The sequence below is a fragment of the Arachis hypogaea genome, chromosome 13 (assembly GCF_003086295.3).
Source record: "Arachis hypogaea cultivar Tifrunner chromosome 13, arahy.Tifrunner.gnm2.J5K5, whole genome shotgun sequence".
Classification (NCBI taxonomy): domain Eukaryota; kingdom Viridiplantae; phylum Streptophyta; class Magnoliopsida; order Fabales; family Fabaceae; genus Arachis; species Arachis hypogaea.
Genome location: NC_092048.1, coordinates 3868898 through 3888940, shown reverse-complemented (window position 1 = coordinate 3888940; position 20043 = coordinate 3868898). Strand labels below are relative to the sequence as shown.

Here is a 20043-nt window from a genome sequence, read left to right as displayed (position 1 = left end):
AGGATACATGTTCACATATGGTAGTACAACTATATCATGGAGGTCTACAAAACAGACGATTGTGGCAACATCCTCCAATCATGCTGAAATACTAGCGATACATGAAGCTAGTCGCGAGAGTTTTTGGCTCAGGAGCTTGATCCAATATATTCTGTTATCATGTGGACTGATTGATCATAAGATATAGCTCCAACTGTCCTGTTTGAAGATAATACAGCATGCATTGCTCAGCTTAAGGGTGGATACATCAAAGGTGATAGGACAAAGCATATTTCTCCCAAATTTTTCTTCACTCATGATCTTCAAAATCAATGGACAATTAATGTCTAACAAATCCGGTCAAGTGATAATCTGGCACATTTATTTACAAAGTCACTCCAAAAATCCTCTTTTGAAATATTAGTACATCAGATTGGGATGTGTCGATTTCGAGATATTAAATAACGTCGACAAGAGGGGGAGACTGTACTCTTTTTTCCTTGGTCAGGTTTTTTTCCATTGAATTTTTCTTGACAAGGATTTTAATGAGGCAGTCTCTATCATAAAAAATTTTGTACTCTTTTTTCTTTACTAAAGTTTTATTCATTGGATTTTTCTTTAGTAAAGTTTTAATGAGGCATAATATTAAATAGTCATCTAAAGAGGAGTGTTGTGATAATAACTGATGTGGTTGTCTATTTCCCATAAAGCTTAGTTTATCAAGAATGACCTAATTTAATGTAATTTGAAAAAGTGTCATAATGTACGCATATAAATAGAGGCTTAGGCCTCTGAAAAAAATACAACAATAATTCTCTCCCTTCCTTCGCAGAGCAATATTTCTTTCTCTCACTTTAATTATATATCTCTCTCACTTTATATATATATATATATATATATATATATATATAAAAGTAAATACATATATAAATAATTTTTATTGAGCTAATTATATTAATATTATAATTTTTTATTTATATTTTTTTATTTTATATTTATCTTTCTTAGTTATTTATTTTACAACACATATAACATTATTGTTTTGAAAAAAGACATTTATTTTATTGCATATGGCCATATTCCAAGCAAAAAATAGTAACTAATATTACAAATTGATATGATTAATTGGGTGTAAGTTTAAATTTGAATTTGCATATCAATACCATCAAATAAAAGGGTTCTCTCTCTCTCTCTCTCTCTCTCTCTCTCTCTCTCTCTCTCTCTCTCTCTCTCTCTCTCTCTCTCTCTCTCTCTCTCTCTCTCTCTCTCTCTCTCTCTCTCTCTCTCTCTCAACTATTAGTACACAATTAAATATAAGTATTAGGTGACAACCTAATATTGATGTTTAGATTATGAATCAAATTTACAAATTGTGAAATAAATTCCCTCGTCCTTCTAGTATTAGGTGATGACCGAATCCCGAAACCCGAGACTACAATTTTCTTTTTATCAAAAATTAATATAAGTTGAATCACATCAAATTTATGTGATGACGCATTTTTTTTCTCTTGCGTGTATTAGTTTATCATATATTTACAACGTAAAATTTAGTGTCATCCATTTACGAAATTAAAAAAAAAAGTTATTGTAAATAATCATAATTTAAAAAAAAAAAAAATCTAAATATTAAATTTTATTTTTTTCTAACTTTTAAATATTTTTACAAAAGTTTAAATTAATAAATAAATCATTTGTTAAATATAAATTTTTTTATTATTTACAAAAATATAATAATTATTAATTATTTTATTATATTTTTAAATAATTCAAAAATTATTTTTTTAATAGTATATTTAAAATTTTTTTATCAGCAACTAAATTTTGTAATACTAAATTAATAGCGAACGTTAATAGAACAATGCAAGTGTGATTTGGCCTTTTTCAACTATCTTCAGAGGATTTTTTACCCTTTCCATGTCTATTTTTAAAGAAAAAGTCGGAATTATGCATATGGGATCATTTATTAAGACTTGTAGTCAAACCCAACTTTAAAATAATTTCTTAGATTCTTTTGAATGTACAATTTTAGCTTGTAGCCTTCTTTTTTATTTATTTTTAATTATATTTTATCAAAAAAGATGAAATTTATAGTGTTTAAAGATTAAAAGAATAACATTTTTTAAATTAATTTATTAATTTATTTAAATATATATAAAAAATTTAAATTTTATTTTATAAATACTGATGAATAATAAATTTTTAAATAAAATTTAGAATTATGATTAATTAGTATTTGATATATTAGATTAAAAGATGTAGTAAAAATAGATTTTTTTTTGTATGCGAAGGTAAAAGAGAGAAATTAAAGTATAAAAAAAGAAAAAAATTAATACAATTATTTTTATATAAAATTAATAATTAATAATTATTAGATAATAATTTAATCAAATCTATCAAAATTTTTAATAATTTTCGAATATTAATTTTATATAAAAATAATTATAAATAAATTTTTAATACGAAAGAAAATAAAATAAAGAAAAAAAGGAGGTGGAAGTGTGGGGACTGAAAGGGGAAGGAATGAGTGTGGGGTCCACGAATAGTTGAATCCACGCGAGAATGTGGGTCCCACAGGAGTTGTCAGAGACTGAGACTAGTGTTTGTTGTATGAAACCGTTGCAGAATTCTGAAATCTGAATTGGGTGGGTGGTGCTCACTGCTGATTGCTGAAAGCAACAAACACACTCTCTCTCACTCTCACTCCATTTTCCCTTTCCTTCCTATTATTCCTTCTCTGCGTGCAAGCCATCTTCATCCACAAATTATTTCTATTTATTTTCATTTTACTTTTTATAATTCAAAATTTCAGTGAAGATTAATTTAAATTAAAAATACTCATCGGCAGACTGAGTGAAAAACAAAAATCCAAAATTAATTAATGAGTAATGTATATTTTGTCTAGAAAATTTATTAAAAATGTTTAAATTTTAATTTATTTTAATTTTGTCTTAAATTTTTTTATTCATATTAAATTTATCCATGACATATAAGTTTTTAAAAAATTTATAATCAATCCAGTAATAATATTTAATAATTGAAAAATAGTGACAGAATTGTATCTAGTTTATTTGTGTCGAAAATTGTTTATATAAAATTATTGTTGAGTTGTTCTTAAATTTCTTGAAAATTTAACTGTTAGAGGTACATTTAATACAAATAAAAAAATTTTGAACAAAATTAAAACAAATTAAAATTTATAAATATTTTTAAAATTTTTGACAAAATTAAAAAACATATATATACTTTAACATGAAATAATCAAATATTTATTATACAAAAAAAAAAAAAAAATCTCCCTCCTCTTTCTCACTCTTGGGATTGGCATTTTCCTATGCCTCCTTGCTTTATTTACATATAAGAACACTTGAGATGTGCTTTCTATTATCTCCACTTTGCATGACTTCCTAGCTAAACCATCTCTTTACTTCTCTTCTCCAACCTCTACTCTTTCCCCTTTTTCTCTTCTTTTACTACTTCAAAAACACATACACCCAAAATTAAGAACACTCTCTATATCTCTAATTTCAATCCAGAGTTGTCTTATTAATTAGACTCCATAAGCTTTAAATTTTATATGGATGGATCCTTCTAGTGGACAACAGAACCAGCAGGTGAGTGATGAGACATATATGTACCATTTCATGTGTTCCAATCATCACATGTTTCTCTTGTTCTTATATTTATTAATTGTATAACAGAAACACTCGTGTTCCAGTAATTTTAGCCGTTGATCTTAATCATAAAACTCAGTAATTGATTTTTATTTGTTTGTTTCAGCAAATGGGAAATAATAATAACAATCAGTCACTAGAAAGCATGATGTTGGGTTGCACAAAACAAGAACAACAACAACAAGAGAAGAAGCCAAGGCCACAACCAGAACAAGCATTGAAATGTCCAAGATGTGATTCAACAAACACAAAGTTCTGTTACTACAACAACTACAGTCTCTCACAGCCAAGGTACTTCTGCAAATCTTGCAGAAGGTACTGGACAAAAGGAGGAACATTGAGGAATGTTCCAGTAGGTGGAGGCTGCAGAAAGAACAAAAGATCATGTTCTTCTTCATCAAAGAGAGCTCAAGATCAATTACCCTTTAACCCAGATCATAACCCTCTCATGAATTCTCTCCCTCCATTGTCATATGACTCTGAATTCACACTTGCATTGGCTAGGCTCCAAAAACAAACAGGTGGTGTGCATCTTGGTCTTGATGACCACCATGATCTCTCAATGTTGGTGAACCACACTAACACTAACACCAACACCACAACACAACAACAACAACAAGGATTCTTGGATGCACTTAGGAGCAATGGATTCAACAGCAACACCATGCATAGTGATTTGTACTATGGTGGAAATGGGGACATGGGTGAGGTTTATAATGAGATTATGCTTCCTTATGAGCAAGAAATGAGTGTTGAAACAACTCAAGCAGTTACTGTCACAACCACAAAGCAAGAACTCTGCAATGTTAGTTATAATTGCAATAGTAATAACAATAATAATAATAAGGTTTTGTGGGGTTTTCCATGGCAGATCAATGGAGATACAAACATGCTTGGAGATATTGATTTATCAAGAGCAAGTTGGAATGGTAATGGTCCTCTCACTACTCCATTATCTTGGCATGGACTTCTCAATACTCCCCTAATGTAGAACAACAACAATGGAGTTTAATTAATTAATTGCTACCCTTTAATTTCTTCTTTAAAGTATCAATTAGTGTTAAGAGTGTTGGGTTGATTAATAGGAATTTGATTCACTTGAATCACCTTTTTTTTTTTTTTCCTTCTTTCTAGGTTTTATTTATTTCTTGTTTGTTTCTAATATTTTTTTAAGCAAATGTCAAAACTTTTGTGTTATTATCTTTCTTTTTTTTTTTAATTGGTGAATAGACTAATGAAATTCTAGATTTGTATGCCATGCTTAATGGAGTTTAATTATTTGCTTATTAAATGATAAATTCCTCTCATGTTTGAGCAAAATATCAAAGTAAAAGTCTTATAAGATTTTCATCCTTAAGAGTGTTGAATTGAATCATGTTAATAATATTAATATGATTCATTTTGTCTCCCCCTTCTCTTTAGTTTTCCTAAGCAATTTGTCAAAAATTGTGTGCTATTTTTTTTTCATTGATGAATAGAGAGATGAAATTTGAGGTTTGTATGGTAGTAATTGGTAACCAAGTCAATGAAGTTGGAGAGAAGTAGATGAAGCATCATTTCCTAATTTTGACAGATGGAGAGAGAGAGAGAGATTTGAGGGAATGAGAGTGATGTTTCATGGTTTTTTATTTTTAAATTATGTGCAGCCCTGAAACAACTCTCTGAATTCTGAACACCTAGAATCAAATTTTCAGGTTCATAGATTAGTTATGGTTTCAAGATATTCTGCCACCATTGATTGCATCTTATATTCTTTCATTCATCAGGTAGATTCTTGGAACATGTTTTGTACTTTAGTTTTGTTACTGACTAGTTATATACCATACTGAAAATGTATTATTAAATTCAACTATAAAATTCTAGGTAAGAATTTTAGTGTTAATTGAATTTAATTTTGATATATGGTATTGTAAAATATTTTATACAGTTGTACAGTTATATTTTTTATTTGAATAACGAGATAATACTTAATTTGGTCTCTGAACTTGCATACAAACCACAATTTAGTTCCTAAAGTTTTAATTGCCTTTATTTAGTCCTCAAATTTTGTGAACATAACTCATTTAGTCGTTGAAACAATTTTCAACGTACAAACGTTAACGGAACACTGTCGTGAACAGCCGGATGCAACACTAAACCTTGTAAAATGATGTTGTTTTAGTTTTGACACTCAAATAACCTAAAAACAACATCGTAAGTAGTGTTTATTAAAATTTTACCTAACAAAATAAGTGATATGATACCGTTTTTGAGCTATTTAAATTCCAAAACCAAAATTACATCATTTTACAAGTTTTAACGCGACATCTGATAGTCTATAACAACGCTCCATTAACGTTTTTATACTAAAAATCGTCTCAGGGGCTAATATGAAGCACATTTATAAACTTTGGGGACTAAATAGAGGCAATTGAAACCTCAGAAACTAAATTGAAACTCGCGTATAAGTTCAAATTGAGTATTAACTCTTTGAATAACTATTCATACAGTATATATAAAAAATAGTTATCTTTATTGATATGATATTACGTAATTATTTACACATATAAAATTACTTTACACTCGTATTATATCAAAATGCGGCAACTTCGGCAAGGATTTTTGTCACTTGGCAGACCAAAATCCGAGTTAAGATTTGGGCGTGATGGAATCTGTTTCAGTAATCAGTCTCAAAATTATTTTATTTGAAATAAAATAATGTGCATCCATTACCATTAATCAATGTACCATGAGCTACTACATACATTTGTTACATCATTGTTTGAATATTTTATAACTATATATGGACATTGATTCTTGGCGCCTTATAAAAAAATTTGATTAACGTGTACATTTTTCTACATTAGAAAACAACACTGCGTAAACACGTTGAGTAGAGAAATAAATATTATTCTTTACCATAAATTAACATTCTGCCTAACTTAATTGTATGTTAACTTTTATTATTAATTAGAACTGAATTGCTTTTTCTTAGTTAATTTTAAAATTTTGCACATTACTTGATCATAATTTAATTCCATTTTTGTAATAATAATAACAATTTAAATTTTATACTTTATCAATTTAAAAGAATTTTACATAATGAGTAAAGTATGTTTTTGTCCCCAATGTTTGGAGTAAGTCCTAAAGTTGTCTTTAACATTTCAATCATCCTATTTAAATTCCTAACGTTTCAAAATTGACTCAATGTTGTCTGCCGTTAAGGATCCGTTAACAGAATTGACGGCGGGACAAAATTGAGACGCTTTTAAAACGTTAGGGACTTAAATAGAACGAAAACGTTGGGGACAAAAATGATACATAGAAATAAATTTTAATTTTATCCTTCAATAATATAATTTTTTACTATACATAGTATTCAATTATTTTTTAATCACATTTAAGTAAATTATACGTAATCATATTACTTTTATTTTAAATAAATTAATTTTTTTATAATTTTACTCTTAAAAATTTTTAGTTATCATGAAATGTTTGTAGAATGACTAGTATATAAACTTGCAGAAAAAAAAAATAATATATATACAATAAAATATAAATTATACCTTTTGTCTCTAATGTATCAAAATTCTTTAAAATTATAAAAAAAATAAATTTATTTAAAATGAAAGTAATGTGATTAAGTGTAATTTATTTAGACGTAATTAAAAAATAATTGAATACTATGTATAGTAAAAAATTAATATTATTGAAAGATAAAAATTTAATTTTATGTATCGTTTTTGTCCCTAACGTTTTCGTCCTATTTAAGTCCCTAAAGTTTTAAAATCGTCTCAATTTTGTTCCGTCGTCAATTCTGTTAACGGATTCCTAATGACCAGGACAACATTGAGTCAATTTTAAAATGTTAGGGACTTAAATAGGACGATTGAAACGTTAAAGACAACTTTAGAACTTATCACAAACGTTAAGTACAAAAATAATAATTTACTCTTACATAATTAATTAATCGTATATTATTATATTAATAAAAATAACTAATTTTTAAGTACACTATTTAAATACATAAATTTAATTAAAATGATCTTTGTGGTCTCAAAAGTAAGTAGAAATAATATGAACAAAAAGAATTCGATGAAGTCAGAAAAAGAGAATTTGGTTTGTTACGGTGTCACTATTGGAGAATTACTTTTTGGTTTCTACGGTATAAAAGAAAAAAGAAAAAAAAACGTTATAAAACAGTATCGTTTGATTTACATATATATTAGGATAAATATTATTTTAGTTCTTAATTAATTTGATTAATTTTTAATTTGGTCTCTAATATTTTAATTATTATATTTAGCTTCAAAAAAGTTTTATACAACTAATTTTAATTTTAAAAAATTTTAAATAATTTAATATTGTCTCACGGTTAAATTTGACACAAATAATTCATATATTAAAAAGTCAATAACATTTGATTTTAGTTTGTAAATAAAATCGATACACCAACGATTATTAATGTAAACATTTTTTTTTAATTTTAAAGTGTTGATAATTAATTATTACGATTTAGAATTTTGTACAAAAAAATTCGAAAAGAAAAAATGTTATAAAAAATTTTTGATAATTTTTTTTTAATATACAAAAAAATATAATATAACAACTAATAGCGTTGTAATAATCACTCTATTAATTATTCGTGTCAAATTTAATAATATAATAATTATAAATTCATTTAAATTTTTTTAAAACAAAAATAAAATATCTAAAATATTAAAAATTAAATTAAAATATGATTTAAATATTCAAAATTAAAATAGAATTTTATCCTACATATTATTTATCATTAAATGGGATAGAATTTGAATCTCATTTAAATTGAATTCAGCTCTAATCTAATGATAATTATAACGCAAATCAAGGTGATATTTTCATTGTGTATGTATGCATATAAAAACAAAAATAAAGCAGCTGTATAGCATTGGAAGAAGAAGTCATTTTCTTGCACCTAGTTGAGAGATATCATATGATTACATTTTTGTCCTCCTTGATATAGTGCCATAAGGATAGACATTGTTGAACATTGATAGGTGGAGATGGGCCATAGGTTGATATTTTAATTACATGATTATGACAAATAAAGATGTAATTTAAATTAAACAAACTATATATTATCCATCAAGTATATATATAGTTTATATTGACCGTCGCAATCACCTCAAAGCGCAACCGAATAATGGACCCACTTTGGTTGATGAGGCTTCAAATGAGAACGAAAATGGAGTAAGTGTTGATGGTCAAAGTCTTCAGCTACCACTATCTCTTTGTTTATTTAGCTCACATGCACATGCCAATATGCCATATAATTAAAGGGCTTTTAGACTTTATCATTACCATTAAGATGATATTACTAACTCTTATTACGAGTTTAACTTAATAAATTATGGCTATTTTTGGAGAAAGTCACTCAGATAAAAATACTTAAAAATTTTTTTAAAATAATTTTTAATAATTAAAATTTAATACATATAATCAATTAAATCGTATTATTTTTGTCAAACTTAGATTATACAAATTGATTTAGTCAAAAAATCGGTAAACCAAACTTTGAATTTATTAAATTAATATTTTTTTATAGCAAATAACTATAATAACTCTATTATAGAAAATGACTAAAATATTTTTATTATATATATATATAAATATATATTTTTTTTTATTTTAATTTTAAGAACCTTAAATCCTAACTCTATAATGGTACAGAGATAAGAGAAAGGTTAGGATGTACATTTCTCAAAATAATAATAATAATAATAAAAGTATTTTAATTATTTTTTATAAAAAAAATATTAATTTAAATCGGTTTAAGATGTAATTTATTTATTTTTTGGCTAAATCAATTTATCTGTTCTAATTTTGATAAAAATAACACAATTTAGTCAATTATATGTATTAAATTTTAATTAATAAAAAATATCTTTAAAAAAAGACATTTTAAACGTCTTTATCTAAATAGTTCCTATTTCTATATGATAAAATATATATTTTACATTTTTCATAATTCAAATTTAAAATTATAGAGTTCAACTAAAGAATCAATTACTTTTCAGCATATATCTAAAATCTTAACCCTAATCTTTACAAAAATTGAGAATTAAAAAGATAATTTTATAATAAAAAATTAACAAATATTAATTAATTAAAAATTAATTCTCTATATTTATTCATTAAATATATACTCATTATTATATCAGCAATAACATAGTTAACGGTTATAATTATATATATTTTTCATAAGAAAAATTTTTAGAGACAATAAATTGTAGTATTTTTTTTGTCATCATTTGATCAGTATAAATATTAAATTATTTTCAATAAATAAATTTTATTAATTTATGTGTGTAAACTATATTGATTTATGTGTGCTAAACCTAAACTCAAATGACATAATCTTCTCATACTCATCTAGAGGTTGCAGATTCGAGTCTCTTTATTTTTGAAAAAAAAATGTGCTAAACTCTAATAAATATAGATGTAAATTACATATTTTTTGTATGCAAAATATTTATAAATATAAATATAAATTATTACTGATAAAAAATAATAATATCTGCTAATTATGTAGCATTGCTCACTTCATAATAGCATAAACATATTTTTTCATGAATACTGAATATATACTTTTATACGACAATTGATTCTGGACCAATTTTATTTAATCTTCATATAACAAGTTCCATTTTGGGTATATAGTGCATATTTTGGGTCAAATAAATTGCGTGAATTGAGAAGATAATAAAAAGCATAGTGGTTACCATAAAAATTGGAATGAAACGCGTGAGTATTTTGTGAAGCATGACGTTCAAGTGCAGAAAATACCAAGTTTCTTATCAGTCAGTTATCACAGTCTTCAATGCTTATATATTACACATGTTCTATGCAAGACATGTTTTGAGGTTGAGCATTTTCACTTTTCAGTAGCCACAAATTACATTAATATTTTCAAGACTAACCCAAATGCTTGAAATTTAAAAGAGGTGATGAAAATGGTTGAAGAAATAAATTTAAAATATAAGGATTTATATTAAAAATAGATTATAAATAAATTATTTTATGTTTAATTTTTTTCTCATAAAATTATTTATTGTAAAATAAAAATGATAAAAAAAAAATTATTAAAAGAAAAGTTTTTTTTTTTTATAATTTTAAACAATGTTTAAATCTTATCATATATTATGTTTATAATAAGACTACTGACCGTTGATCATCTTGTAAATGATCTTTTTGAATTATTTTTTATCTTTCATCACTTATTTATCTTGTATCTAGGCCCTAATATAAATCATACTTGTGTTTAACCTTAAGACAATTCTAATTATAATTAGGTGAAAACTCAGGTGAAGTCGACTTCACGACTTCACCTGAAGTTGATATCTAAGAACCGTTAAATGATTTGACTGATTTGACTAAATTTTCATCCAACGACTCTCAGGTATCAACTTCATGTGAAGTCGACTTCACCTGAGTTTCCACCTTATAATTATAGTTAGTCAACTTACCAAGATGAGATGTTTAACCCTAATTCAATCCACACATAATGAGTAAGTTTGAAAATAATGCATGAGATATAGAAAGATCATACTACATAATAATGATCTTCATTCATTCAAAAACTAAACTAAATTTGCAAATTCAGTTCACAAACACTGAGACTCAGACCCAGGTAGCATTTACAGTGCAGTTCAAAGCAGAGGGTAGTTAACAAACAAAAAGAAATTAAAAAAAAAAAAAACACAAGACATTACAATAATATATTCATGACTACAACACAAGATAATTATTTCTGAGGCTTCTTCCATAACACACCAATCTTCTTAAGCATGTTGCCATTTTTCTTTCTGTTGTAGTCATCATCATCATCCATCATGTGTTCACCAAATGGTGACCGTTTATAGTTGTTGCTGTCCAAAGAAACAGTTCTCTCTGTGATCTTACCATTGTTTCCGGCCGAAAGCATAGCCGCCGCAGCCTCTGCTGCCTTCCTCCATTGATCAGACTGCACCTTCAGCCTCCTCAGCTCTGCTTCCATTTCCGAGCTGGCCGCCTGCGCTGCTTCCAGCTGCTCGGCCACCCTCGCAGCCTTCCGGTTGCTCCTATCCGCCTCCTCCATCACAATCCCAAGTTTCGCGAGTGCCTCGCGCTCTGCAGCCTTAGCCGCCTCGACTTCTGCTGCAGCCTCCTCTTTACTAACTTTGCCACCATCTGACAAGCTCTTGTTGATTTCCGATTTCAGCGATTCGTTCTCTTCGGATATGCTTTGCAGTGTTGTCTCCTTGTCCATCAAATCAGCCTTCAATTCGGCCACACATTCATTGAGTTTGTTAAGTTCTTGTTTAAGCTTGTTCTCCTTTTTGGATGCAATGCTCTCATCAAGCTTTGAACTCAAATTCTCATTTTCCTCCACAATACCTTGCAATTCAGTTTCCTTGTCCATCAAGTTAGCTTTCAACTCTTCGATTTCAACTTTCTTCGCTTTCAATTCAGCTTCTAACTCGCATGCCTTCTTGTTGGATTCAGATTTTATCTGTTCCATCAACTCATAGGCATTCCTAAGCTGCACCGTGCTTCGAATCTGTTCTTCTTGGTAATTAGTTTCGGCAGTTTCTACAGCAGATCTTAGTCGCGCAACCTCGGCCTTCAAAGCATGAGTTTCGCCTTCGATCGGAGTAGGATCCTCGCTCTCTTTCAATCCTTCAATCAGAGAATTTCCAGAATGATTGCTCGCAAGTTCCTCGAGTGAGTTGATTCTTGCTCTAGACTCGTCTAACTCTAAAGCAATGGAGTTGTAGCCATCAACGGCCTTCGCAGCATCGGTCCTTAGCTGATCTACAGTTCTATTAGCTTCCTCAAGTTGCAACAAAGTCTCATTGACCATAGCTTGGGCCTGAGCTTCAGATTGTTTGCAGTTCCTTAATTGATTTTTCATTTCCTCCACAAGAGAGAGAGTTTCTGACAAGTTCTGCTTCAAGCTCAATAGCTCTGTATCCGCCGATTCGATGTGTTGGATTTGTTGAGTCTCACAATTAGCTGTCAGTCCAAGCTGAGCCTTGAGATGCTGCATTTCATTCATTGCAGAGGCAAGTGCAGCAGAGTCAACTGAAAGCCGGTTTCTAGAAGCCTCGAGTTCGCATTCGTGCTCTTCTATGGTTTTTTCAAGCTCAGAATCATGAAGTTCTTTAGTAGCTGAGAGCTCTAGAATTTGCTTCTGCGAATTCTCGAGTTTCGCTGATAGGACTAACAGTTGATCCTTGACATCCTCGGCCTCTTGCTTAGCTTGCTTCTTGCTCGATTCGGACAGAATAAGCTGGTCCCTTACCACCCTCAGATCCTCTTGAAGTTGAGAAACTTGTGATTCCAATTCGGATATCTTGCTCGGGCGCTTCCTCTGAGGAAACAAGGAATTATAATGGTTTAGAACTATAAAAAATTTTGATGACTACAAAACACAGGATGCTTTAAAGATTCAACATGTAAATGTATGAAAAAAACAAGGTGAAAACTCAGGTGCAGTCAACTTCACATGAAGTTGATAGCCGAGAGCTGTTAGATGATTTGACCGATTTAACTAAATTTTCATCTAATGGCTTTTAGTTATCAACTTCACGTGAAATCGATTGCACTTGAGTTTCCACAAAAAAACAATGATAATTTCATAATATAGAAATCAAGAAACAGATTCATTGAAAACAGAAAACGCTGAAAATAAAAACGAACCAAATGCATCCTAAATCTTCAATGAAAAAGGAAGTTATCCCAAATAATTATGTTACTTGTGAAACAAGTTACCTCTGGAACAGGGCTTCTCGGCGATCTGCGGTCGGCGATCTTAGGGCTTCTTTCCTTTGACATTTTATTAGCTTGGCTCAACGAAGATACAGCGTCTGTGTCTAGACCGGTAGGCCTTAGTTGGCGCATCGCACGCGGCGAAACCTTATGAGGAACTTCAGAGGATCCGCCATTTCTGAAATCAAAACAAAGAGAGGTGTTGATCATGTACACATTGTTGAATCCAAATCCCAGAAGACAAAAATGCAGGTGCAAAAACAAGTATGTATTAGGGCCGTTTGGGAAGCTTCAAAAGCTTTTTTTTTTTTGAGTTTTTTGACTTATGAAAAGTAGTAGTATTAATGTCTGGTGCAACTTTTAAAATTAAATTGCAACTTTCTAAGAAACTATTTAAGTACTTATGAAGAAGTTAAAAAAAAGAGAAAAGGACAAATAGGTCCCTAACCTTTTGTCGCACGGACATTTTCGTCTCTGACCATTGAAAAATACTTTTAAGTCCCTGACATTTCACAAAATTTGGACAGATCAGTCCCTCCGTCTAAATGCCTCCGTCAAGGACTGATCCGTCCAAATGCCTTCATCAGGGACTGGTCCGTCCAAGTTTTGTGAAGGTCAAGGACTTAAAAGTATTTTTCAATGGTCAGAGACGAAAATGTCCGTGGGGCAAAAGGTCAGAGACCTATTTGTCCTTTTCTCTAAAAAAAATGACTTCTCTCATAATAAATTTTTTTTTATCACATTTCTTTTAAAATAAGTACTTTTAGAACTAAAAAACTAAACACAAAATAACTTATTTATAAGCTACTTTTAATATAAGTATTTATTGTTTAAGCTATTTTTTCAAAAGAAACTTAATTAAGTTGTCTACCCAAACTCAGCCTTAATGCTGCTACCTAAGAAACACTGTAACCTTTTTTTTGGGTGGATAGAACTACTTCAATTAGTCACAATAAAGTGTTGCTAATGTAGCTAGGTGTAAATGTCATCAACTTCATTAAATTCATTTTGAAAATGTAGTCTTCCAAGTTCCAAGAGCTATTTAAAGAACATTTTATGATTATGATAAGTTTCAAACTATATTAATCCTCCCTCCATTTCATAAGTGTCTCTTTTTAGTTTTGCACATGTATTAAGATAATCATTAAAATTTTATTGAAAAATATAAAAAATATCTCTAGTATTATTTTTCTCTCCATTAATTCTTTAGCCTTCTATGTTACTCTTTCTATTTAATAATGAAGGGCATAATAGGTAAAAATGACTTCTTGAAATTATAAGAGGACACTTAATTTGCAAACAAAAAATAAAAATGCAAAGAGACACTTAATATGAAATGAAGGGAGCAAAATTTAATTTTGGTTGTAACATTCAATCATATTCTTACTTTTAAATAATTTTTTAAATAGTAAGTTTAAAAATTAGTTATTTTTGCTATGCAACAATATCCAATTAGTTATCTACATAGAGAGGAAGGAAGAAAAAGAAAAGAAAAGAAATGGAATAGATTTTTTTTTTTAATATGTTTGGATGAAAATAAAATGAAAAGGAAGGAAATAATATATAATATTATGAAAAAATAATTTTATCCTTATATATTTTAAAATATGTTGAAAAATAAGAGGATAATATTAGAATATTAACAGTAAGTACATTTTTCTCCTATTTTACATCCAATGTTGGAGGGAAAAAAATTTAATGAGTCACACCTATTTTTTTACAATATTCATTTTTTTTTTTTTACTTTTTCATTCAACCAAATAATATAAAATAGCTATTTTCCTTCCAATTTCTTTTCTGTTCTTTTTCTTCCTCCCATTTTCTCATCAAACAAACACCTTAGTGTTAATGAAGGAGATCTTCCTCCTTAGTAGGCCGTAACGAAAATGAATCCTCTCAATTTTTTTTTTCAATTGAAGGAATAAAGTGTCATATCTCATCTCTAACCCTTCAATGCTTTCTCTCGCATAGTTTTTTTTTTGTTTCATTTATAAAATTAGTGGTGAAAAATTATACCTTACCATTTCATGTGAGAAAAAAATTGAGAGGATCTATTCCAAGTCTTAACTACTATTGTGGTCCAAATTGTGTCTTCCCTAGAATAATTCGTTTTTAGTTTTATTTTTTTAAAAAAGGAACACATGAAAATGCAATTATAGTGGTGTGGGGTAATGAAGCCTAATTGAACGAAAAAGGATATAGGGATACCTAATTACTCATTAATCTAAGGAGACAAATAAGCTTAGCCATCATTATCAATCTATTTTCTTAAGTAATCACTAATCACTAGTCGATCTAAACAGCTAGACAGATAAAATTTATTCTGTCTTAGAAGATAATGGTATTCAAGCTTAGTTTTCACGTCAACTATTTTTTTTTTTTTTTATTATTTGAATCTATGATATAATTCAATTTTGTTAAAAATAAACATATAGAGAAATTACAATATTTAAGAATAATAATCTTGCATTCTCTCACCTTAAATTAAATGTTGGAAAAAACTTCAGATAAAAATAAACGACTTATTTTGTTAAACAAAATTTATCAAAAAGGGAACTCACAACTAACTTTAAGAAAATTAAGAACAAGTATTTATTTATTAGTAGAAGGCCCAATAAAAAACATTTTCGGCACTAACTGCTATTACTAACCACATGAAGGGTTATATAAAAGCTTATATTTATCCAAAATATATGAAGCTAAACAATTCCATGGAGCTGATTAAAATTCGGTTTAATTATTCTGTTGGTCTTTATAGTTTTATCAAATTTATAATTAGGTCTTTATTTTTTTTTATTTCAATTGGGTTTCTATATTTTTAATTTTGTAATTAGATCCTTCCTAGTATAAAAAAATGTTAGAGTTAGCTAAATATTTCTCTGCAAATTAAAGATATCTACAATTAAAAACCTAATTAAATCTTTGATCACATATTTTTTGAGAGAGATATTCAATTAATTTTAACAATTTTAACATGAAAAAGACGTAATTATAAAATTAAAAGCAGTATAAAAACTCAATTGAAAAGAAAAAAAAGTATAAGGATCTAATTACAAATAAGACCTATAGAAAAATTAAACCTTGAAATTCCATTTGGATTAGGGCTAACGGTTATAAAAGCAAGCGTTATAAATCATTTCAAGATTACCTTGTCTTAGGGTTAGGGGTCTGCATGGCTTCCTTCCCTGCCCTTGCAATTTTGTATCCACCAAAAAGAGAAATGGGTTCACAATTTGGGCCTCACTGTTTCAATGCTCTCAGACCCACAAGGACTAAAAAAAATGAGACAAGAGAATCCAATGTGAATGTTGATGAAGTTATGGGAAAATAAATGTGTTCATGCAATATGAGATGCACTACTTATCATATCAACCATTTACCCCTTAAGACATAAATGCACAAGATTCTTCATTACTATGGTTTTCACATTTCAGTGATTCAGTCCCTAAAAGTACCCCACCCTTCAAAAATGTTTCACTATAAAGATATTAGGTTATGGGTACCACTATTATATAGGATGACAAAATAAATAAAAAAGTGAAGTAGATTTTTATGAATATGTCAAACTCAAACCACATATGTCCACAAAATTAAGGGGAAAAAAAAATGTTCTACTTTTTACCAAATGCTATGATAAGGTCTTTCAGGCTCCAACATCCCAGTTATGATCAAGAGGGACCTACAACTAAACCAACATAGAAGGAGGAGGAAATTACTAAAGTACCCCCCATGTAAGACCATGAAAATTTTCAATTTTATCCATGTGTAATGGGTATTTTGTAAAATCACAATTGAAATGAAAATTTCAATATCCTCCAATATTGCCGTGAAAGAAGGGAATAGCCAATTGTAGTTGGTATGAAAAAATATATTTTATTACCTATAAAACTCTCAAACTTAGATTCTGTCTGCCAAACAAGAAAGCCAATTGATCAAATTGGCTCCAACTCTTTGACATTTTTCACATCATTATTGTTTCAAATTTCAATGTTGCATTTTAAAAACAATAAACCATTAAAAAAAAGTTTTTTTTTTTTTCTAATACAACATGCTATGTTACTCAAGAGGGAAAAGTGGGAAAAACGCCAAAAATTAGAAGAACAAGGGATTTTCATAGGGAACAAAAACAAGAGGAATCAGATCCATACATAGAAACATTATTTAACTCTGCCACAAAAGTATATATATGGATAATATATAGAAACATTTTAGTTAATTAATTAATTAACCTTGGAAAAACAAATAGTAGAAAAATGGGAACACACCCCATATTTTGAGATTAAAAAGTGGAAAGAAGGAATGCACTATTTAGAGAAATATTATTTATTGAAGCATAAAAAAAGAGAGGAAGAAGCTCACAAACAAAGGGACAAATAAAGTACATTATAGAATCCACTTTTCTTTTTAATATATTCTCTGTGCTGCTTTTCTTTACACACATGAAAGCTACAAAACCTTGCAGCTCCTGAACTACATTATCAAGCAGAAAAACCGCATTTTCTTTTCTTTTGCCATAATAAATAAATATAAAATAAACTATATAAACCGGTGCTCCAATTATTTTAACCGGGAGTACCGGTGCACCAATACTCCGCGGTACCCTTGAAATGTTTCCTAAACTAAACTATATATCAGTTAGAAGCAAAGACACTTTTGGAAAAAAAAAAAAAAAGAAAAGCAAAAAGAGAGCTTTAAAAGAAAAGAAGTTTCTTTTTTTTTTCTTTTACTCTCCTTAAAGTAAAATAGTTTTTACACGGAAATTTTTTGAGAAAAAAATTAAAAAAAAAAAGTAATTTTGCAAGGAAATGTGGACACCCTAAAATAGTAAAAATATAAGTGGCAGAGACCCACTTTTTAATATGAAGTTTTGAGATCTTGTGAGGTAAGAATGTAATGTATGTGCATTGACTTGAACTATATTCAACCCCATTTGGCTATTTGCTTACATTTTATATATGAATGCAAAGTTTAAAGAGAAAATGTAAATGCAAAACAAGTTGAAAGCATAGAAAGTGAAGAAGAAGCTTGGAGAGTTGTGTATGCTGACCTTTGTTTTGTTCCTGATAGAGCGTGAAAAGGAGAAGCCAAGAAGAAAGGAGAGAAAGAGAGAGAGTAAGAGAGTGACAAAGAAAGGAAGCTAAGAAGAGTGAGAGGGTTGTAAGTTGTAACTTTGAAAGGGTTGTCGTTTCATCCAACAGCGATTAAATTGGTTTGAAGTGTGACTTTGCGTCCGCATCTATCATATTCATACTCTTCAGATAAAATATGGGAAAGTTTTCAAGTATACCGGTGTATGGATGTTTTAATGATTTTTAATAGTTGATTTTAATTATAAAGTATATCGGTGTTTTAGTAATTTTTAACTGTTGATCTTAATTATATATATTATATATTTTTTATAATTAAAATCAACAGTTAAAAATCATTGAACACTGATATATCAATACATTTAAAAAATTTTCTAAAAATGCCGTCCATATAACAAGAAAAAAAATGTTTAATTATTTTATAATAATATTAGATAATCAGTAAATATTATTATTTTTTATTAGTATTTAATTAATAATAATTTATATTTATATTTATAGAAATTTTACATATAAAAATTATATAATTTATATTTATATTTATCAAAATTTTATACGCATGAGTCAATATAATTTATACTTATATTTTTTAAAATTTATACACATAAATTAATAAAATTTATTTATTAAAGATAATTTAATATTTGTACTGATTAAATAATGATAAAAAAATACTAAAAATTTATGATCCCAACAATTTCTCATTATTTTATTAGTGTGTCTAATTTTATTAAATTTATAATTAAATTTTTATATTATTTTTAATTTTATAATTAGTTTTTTAAAAATATCACAACTAAAAATGCAATAAATCTTTACACACGTATGTTTGAAAAAATTTATTTTATTAATTCTAACTTTTTTAATACAATAAAAATCTAACTCTAAAATTAAAAAACAGTATAAAGATTTAATTAAAATATTTTAAAATATAAAATTTAATTATAAATTTATTGAGATTTTAAAATATAAGAATAATTAAATAAATAAAAAGATAATTATATTTTTTATATGAATATTAAATTTAATAATTACTTTTATATATACTTAACATAGTTGTTGACTTTTTTGTATATGATACCTAAAAAAAACAGTTGAATATTTTGTATATTTAAAAATTAAAAAACGAATTAAATTTTTTATGAATTAATTATTAACTAACTTTTATTATTTTTTCATTTTTAGGAAAATTTTGTAACATTAAAGAATATGTAATCCTTTTACTACGTTTTTACAAAATATTTGTGAGATATTTATATTAAGATGTCTTCTCTTTATGTTGAGAGATAAAATGTACCACTCAAATGAAATGAAGTTTCATAAATGGAGTATGTTGTATACTTGTACGTCGTATGTTATTCCACAAATACTATGCCTACTTTGATAAGTTCTCACTCTTTTATTTAATTAATCTTACCTCTTGTCGTGTCTTGGGATCGACGACGAATAAATCCAACAATTAAAATTGTTTAAATGCATCTAGTATATATGTTTCAAATAATTGCGTGATTTTTTTTTTTAAGTAAAATTTTAAACTT

General features: G+C 27.9%; 2 protein-coding genes across 3 annotated transcripts; one reads left to right on the top strand and one right to left on the bottom strand.

The window, feature by feature from the left end:
• Nucleotides 1–3247: 3247 nt before the first annotated feature.
• Nucleotides 3248–4908, top strand: LOC112736558 (dof zinc finger protein DOF2.1). Its single transcript, XM_025786062.2, has 2 exons — nt 3248–3590; nt 3757–4908. The coding sequence occupies exons 1-2, from the start codon at nt 3558–3560 to the stop codon at nt 4639–4641; spliced, it is 918 nt and encodes a 305-aa protein (XP_025641847.1). The 5' UTR covers nt 3248–3557; the 3' UTR covers nt 4642–4908.
• Nucleotides 4909–11203: 6295 nt separating this feature from the next.
• On the bottom strand, nt 11204–18652 carry LOC112736557 (interactor of constitutive active ROPs 3). 2 transcript variants are annotated; one of them, XM_025786061.3, is made up of 5 exons: nt 18466–18614; nt 17041–17103; nt 16567–16690; nt 13422–13596; nt 11204–13020 (listed from the first exon to the last, which is right to left on the bottom strand). In XM_025786061.3, the coding sequence occupies exons 3-5, from the start codon at nt 16590–16592 to the stop codon at nt 11413–11415; spliced, it is 1809 nt and encodes a 602-aa protein (XP_025641846.1). In that variant the 5' UTR covers nt 16593–16690; nt 17041–17103; nt 18466–18614; the 3' UTR covers nt 11204–11412. The 2 variants fall into 2 exon arrangements, with proteins under 2 accessions (XP_025641846.1, XP_025641845.1); XM_025786060.3 differs by lacking the exon at nt 17041–17103 and having other exon boundaries at nt 18466–18652.
• Nucleotides 18653–20043: the final 1391 nt, after the last annotated feature.

What these genes read in the sequence shown, in the direction of transcription:
- LOC112736558 (XM_025786062.2), top strand. Translation starts at nt 3,558, where the DNA reads ATGGATCCTTCTAGTGGACAACAGAACCAGCAG. An exon ending in GTGGACAACAGAACCAGCAG is followed by an intron (nt 3,591 to 3,756) that starts GTGAGTGATGAG and finishes TGTTTGTTTCAG; the next exon opens with CAAATGGGAAATAATAATAA.
- LOC112736557 (XM_025786060.3), bottom strand. Translation starts at nt 16,592, where the DNA reads ATGCAGACCCCTAACCCTAAGACAAG. An exon ending in ACCCCTAACCCTAAGACAAG is followed by an intron (nt 13,597 to 16,566) that starts GTAATCTTGAAA and finishes TTTTGATTTCAG; the next exon opens with AAATGGCGGATCCTCTGAAG. An exon ending in CGAGAAGCCCTGTTCCAGAG is followed by an intron (nt 13,021 to 13,421) that starts GTAACTTGTTTC and finishes TTGTTTCCTCAG; the next exon opens with AGGAAGCGCCCGAGCAAGAT.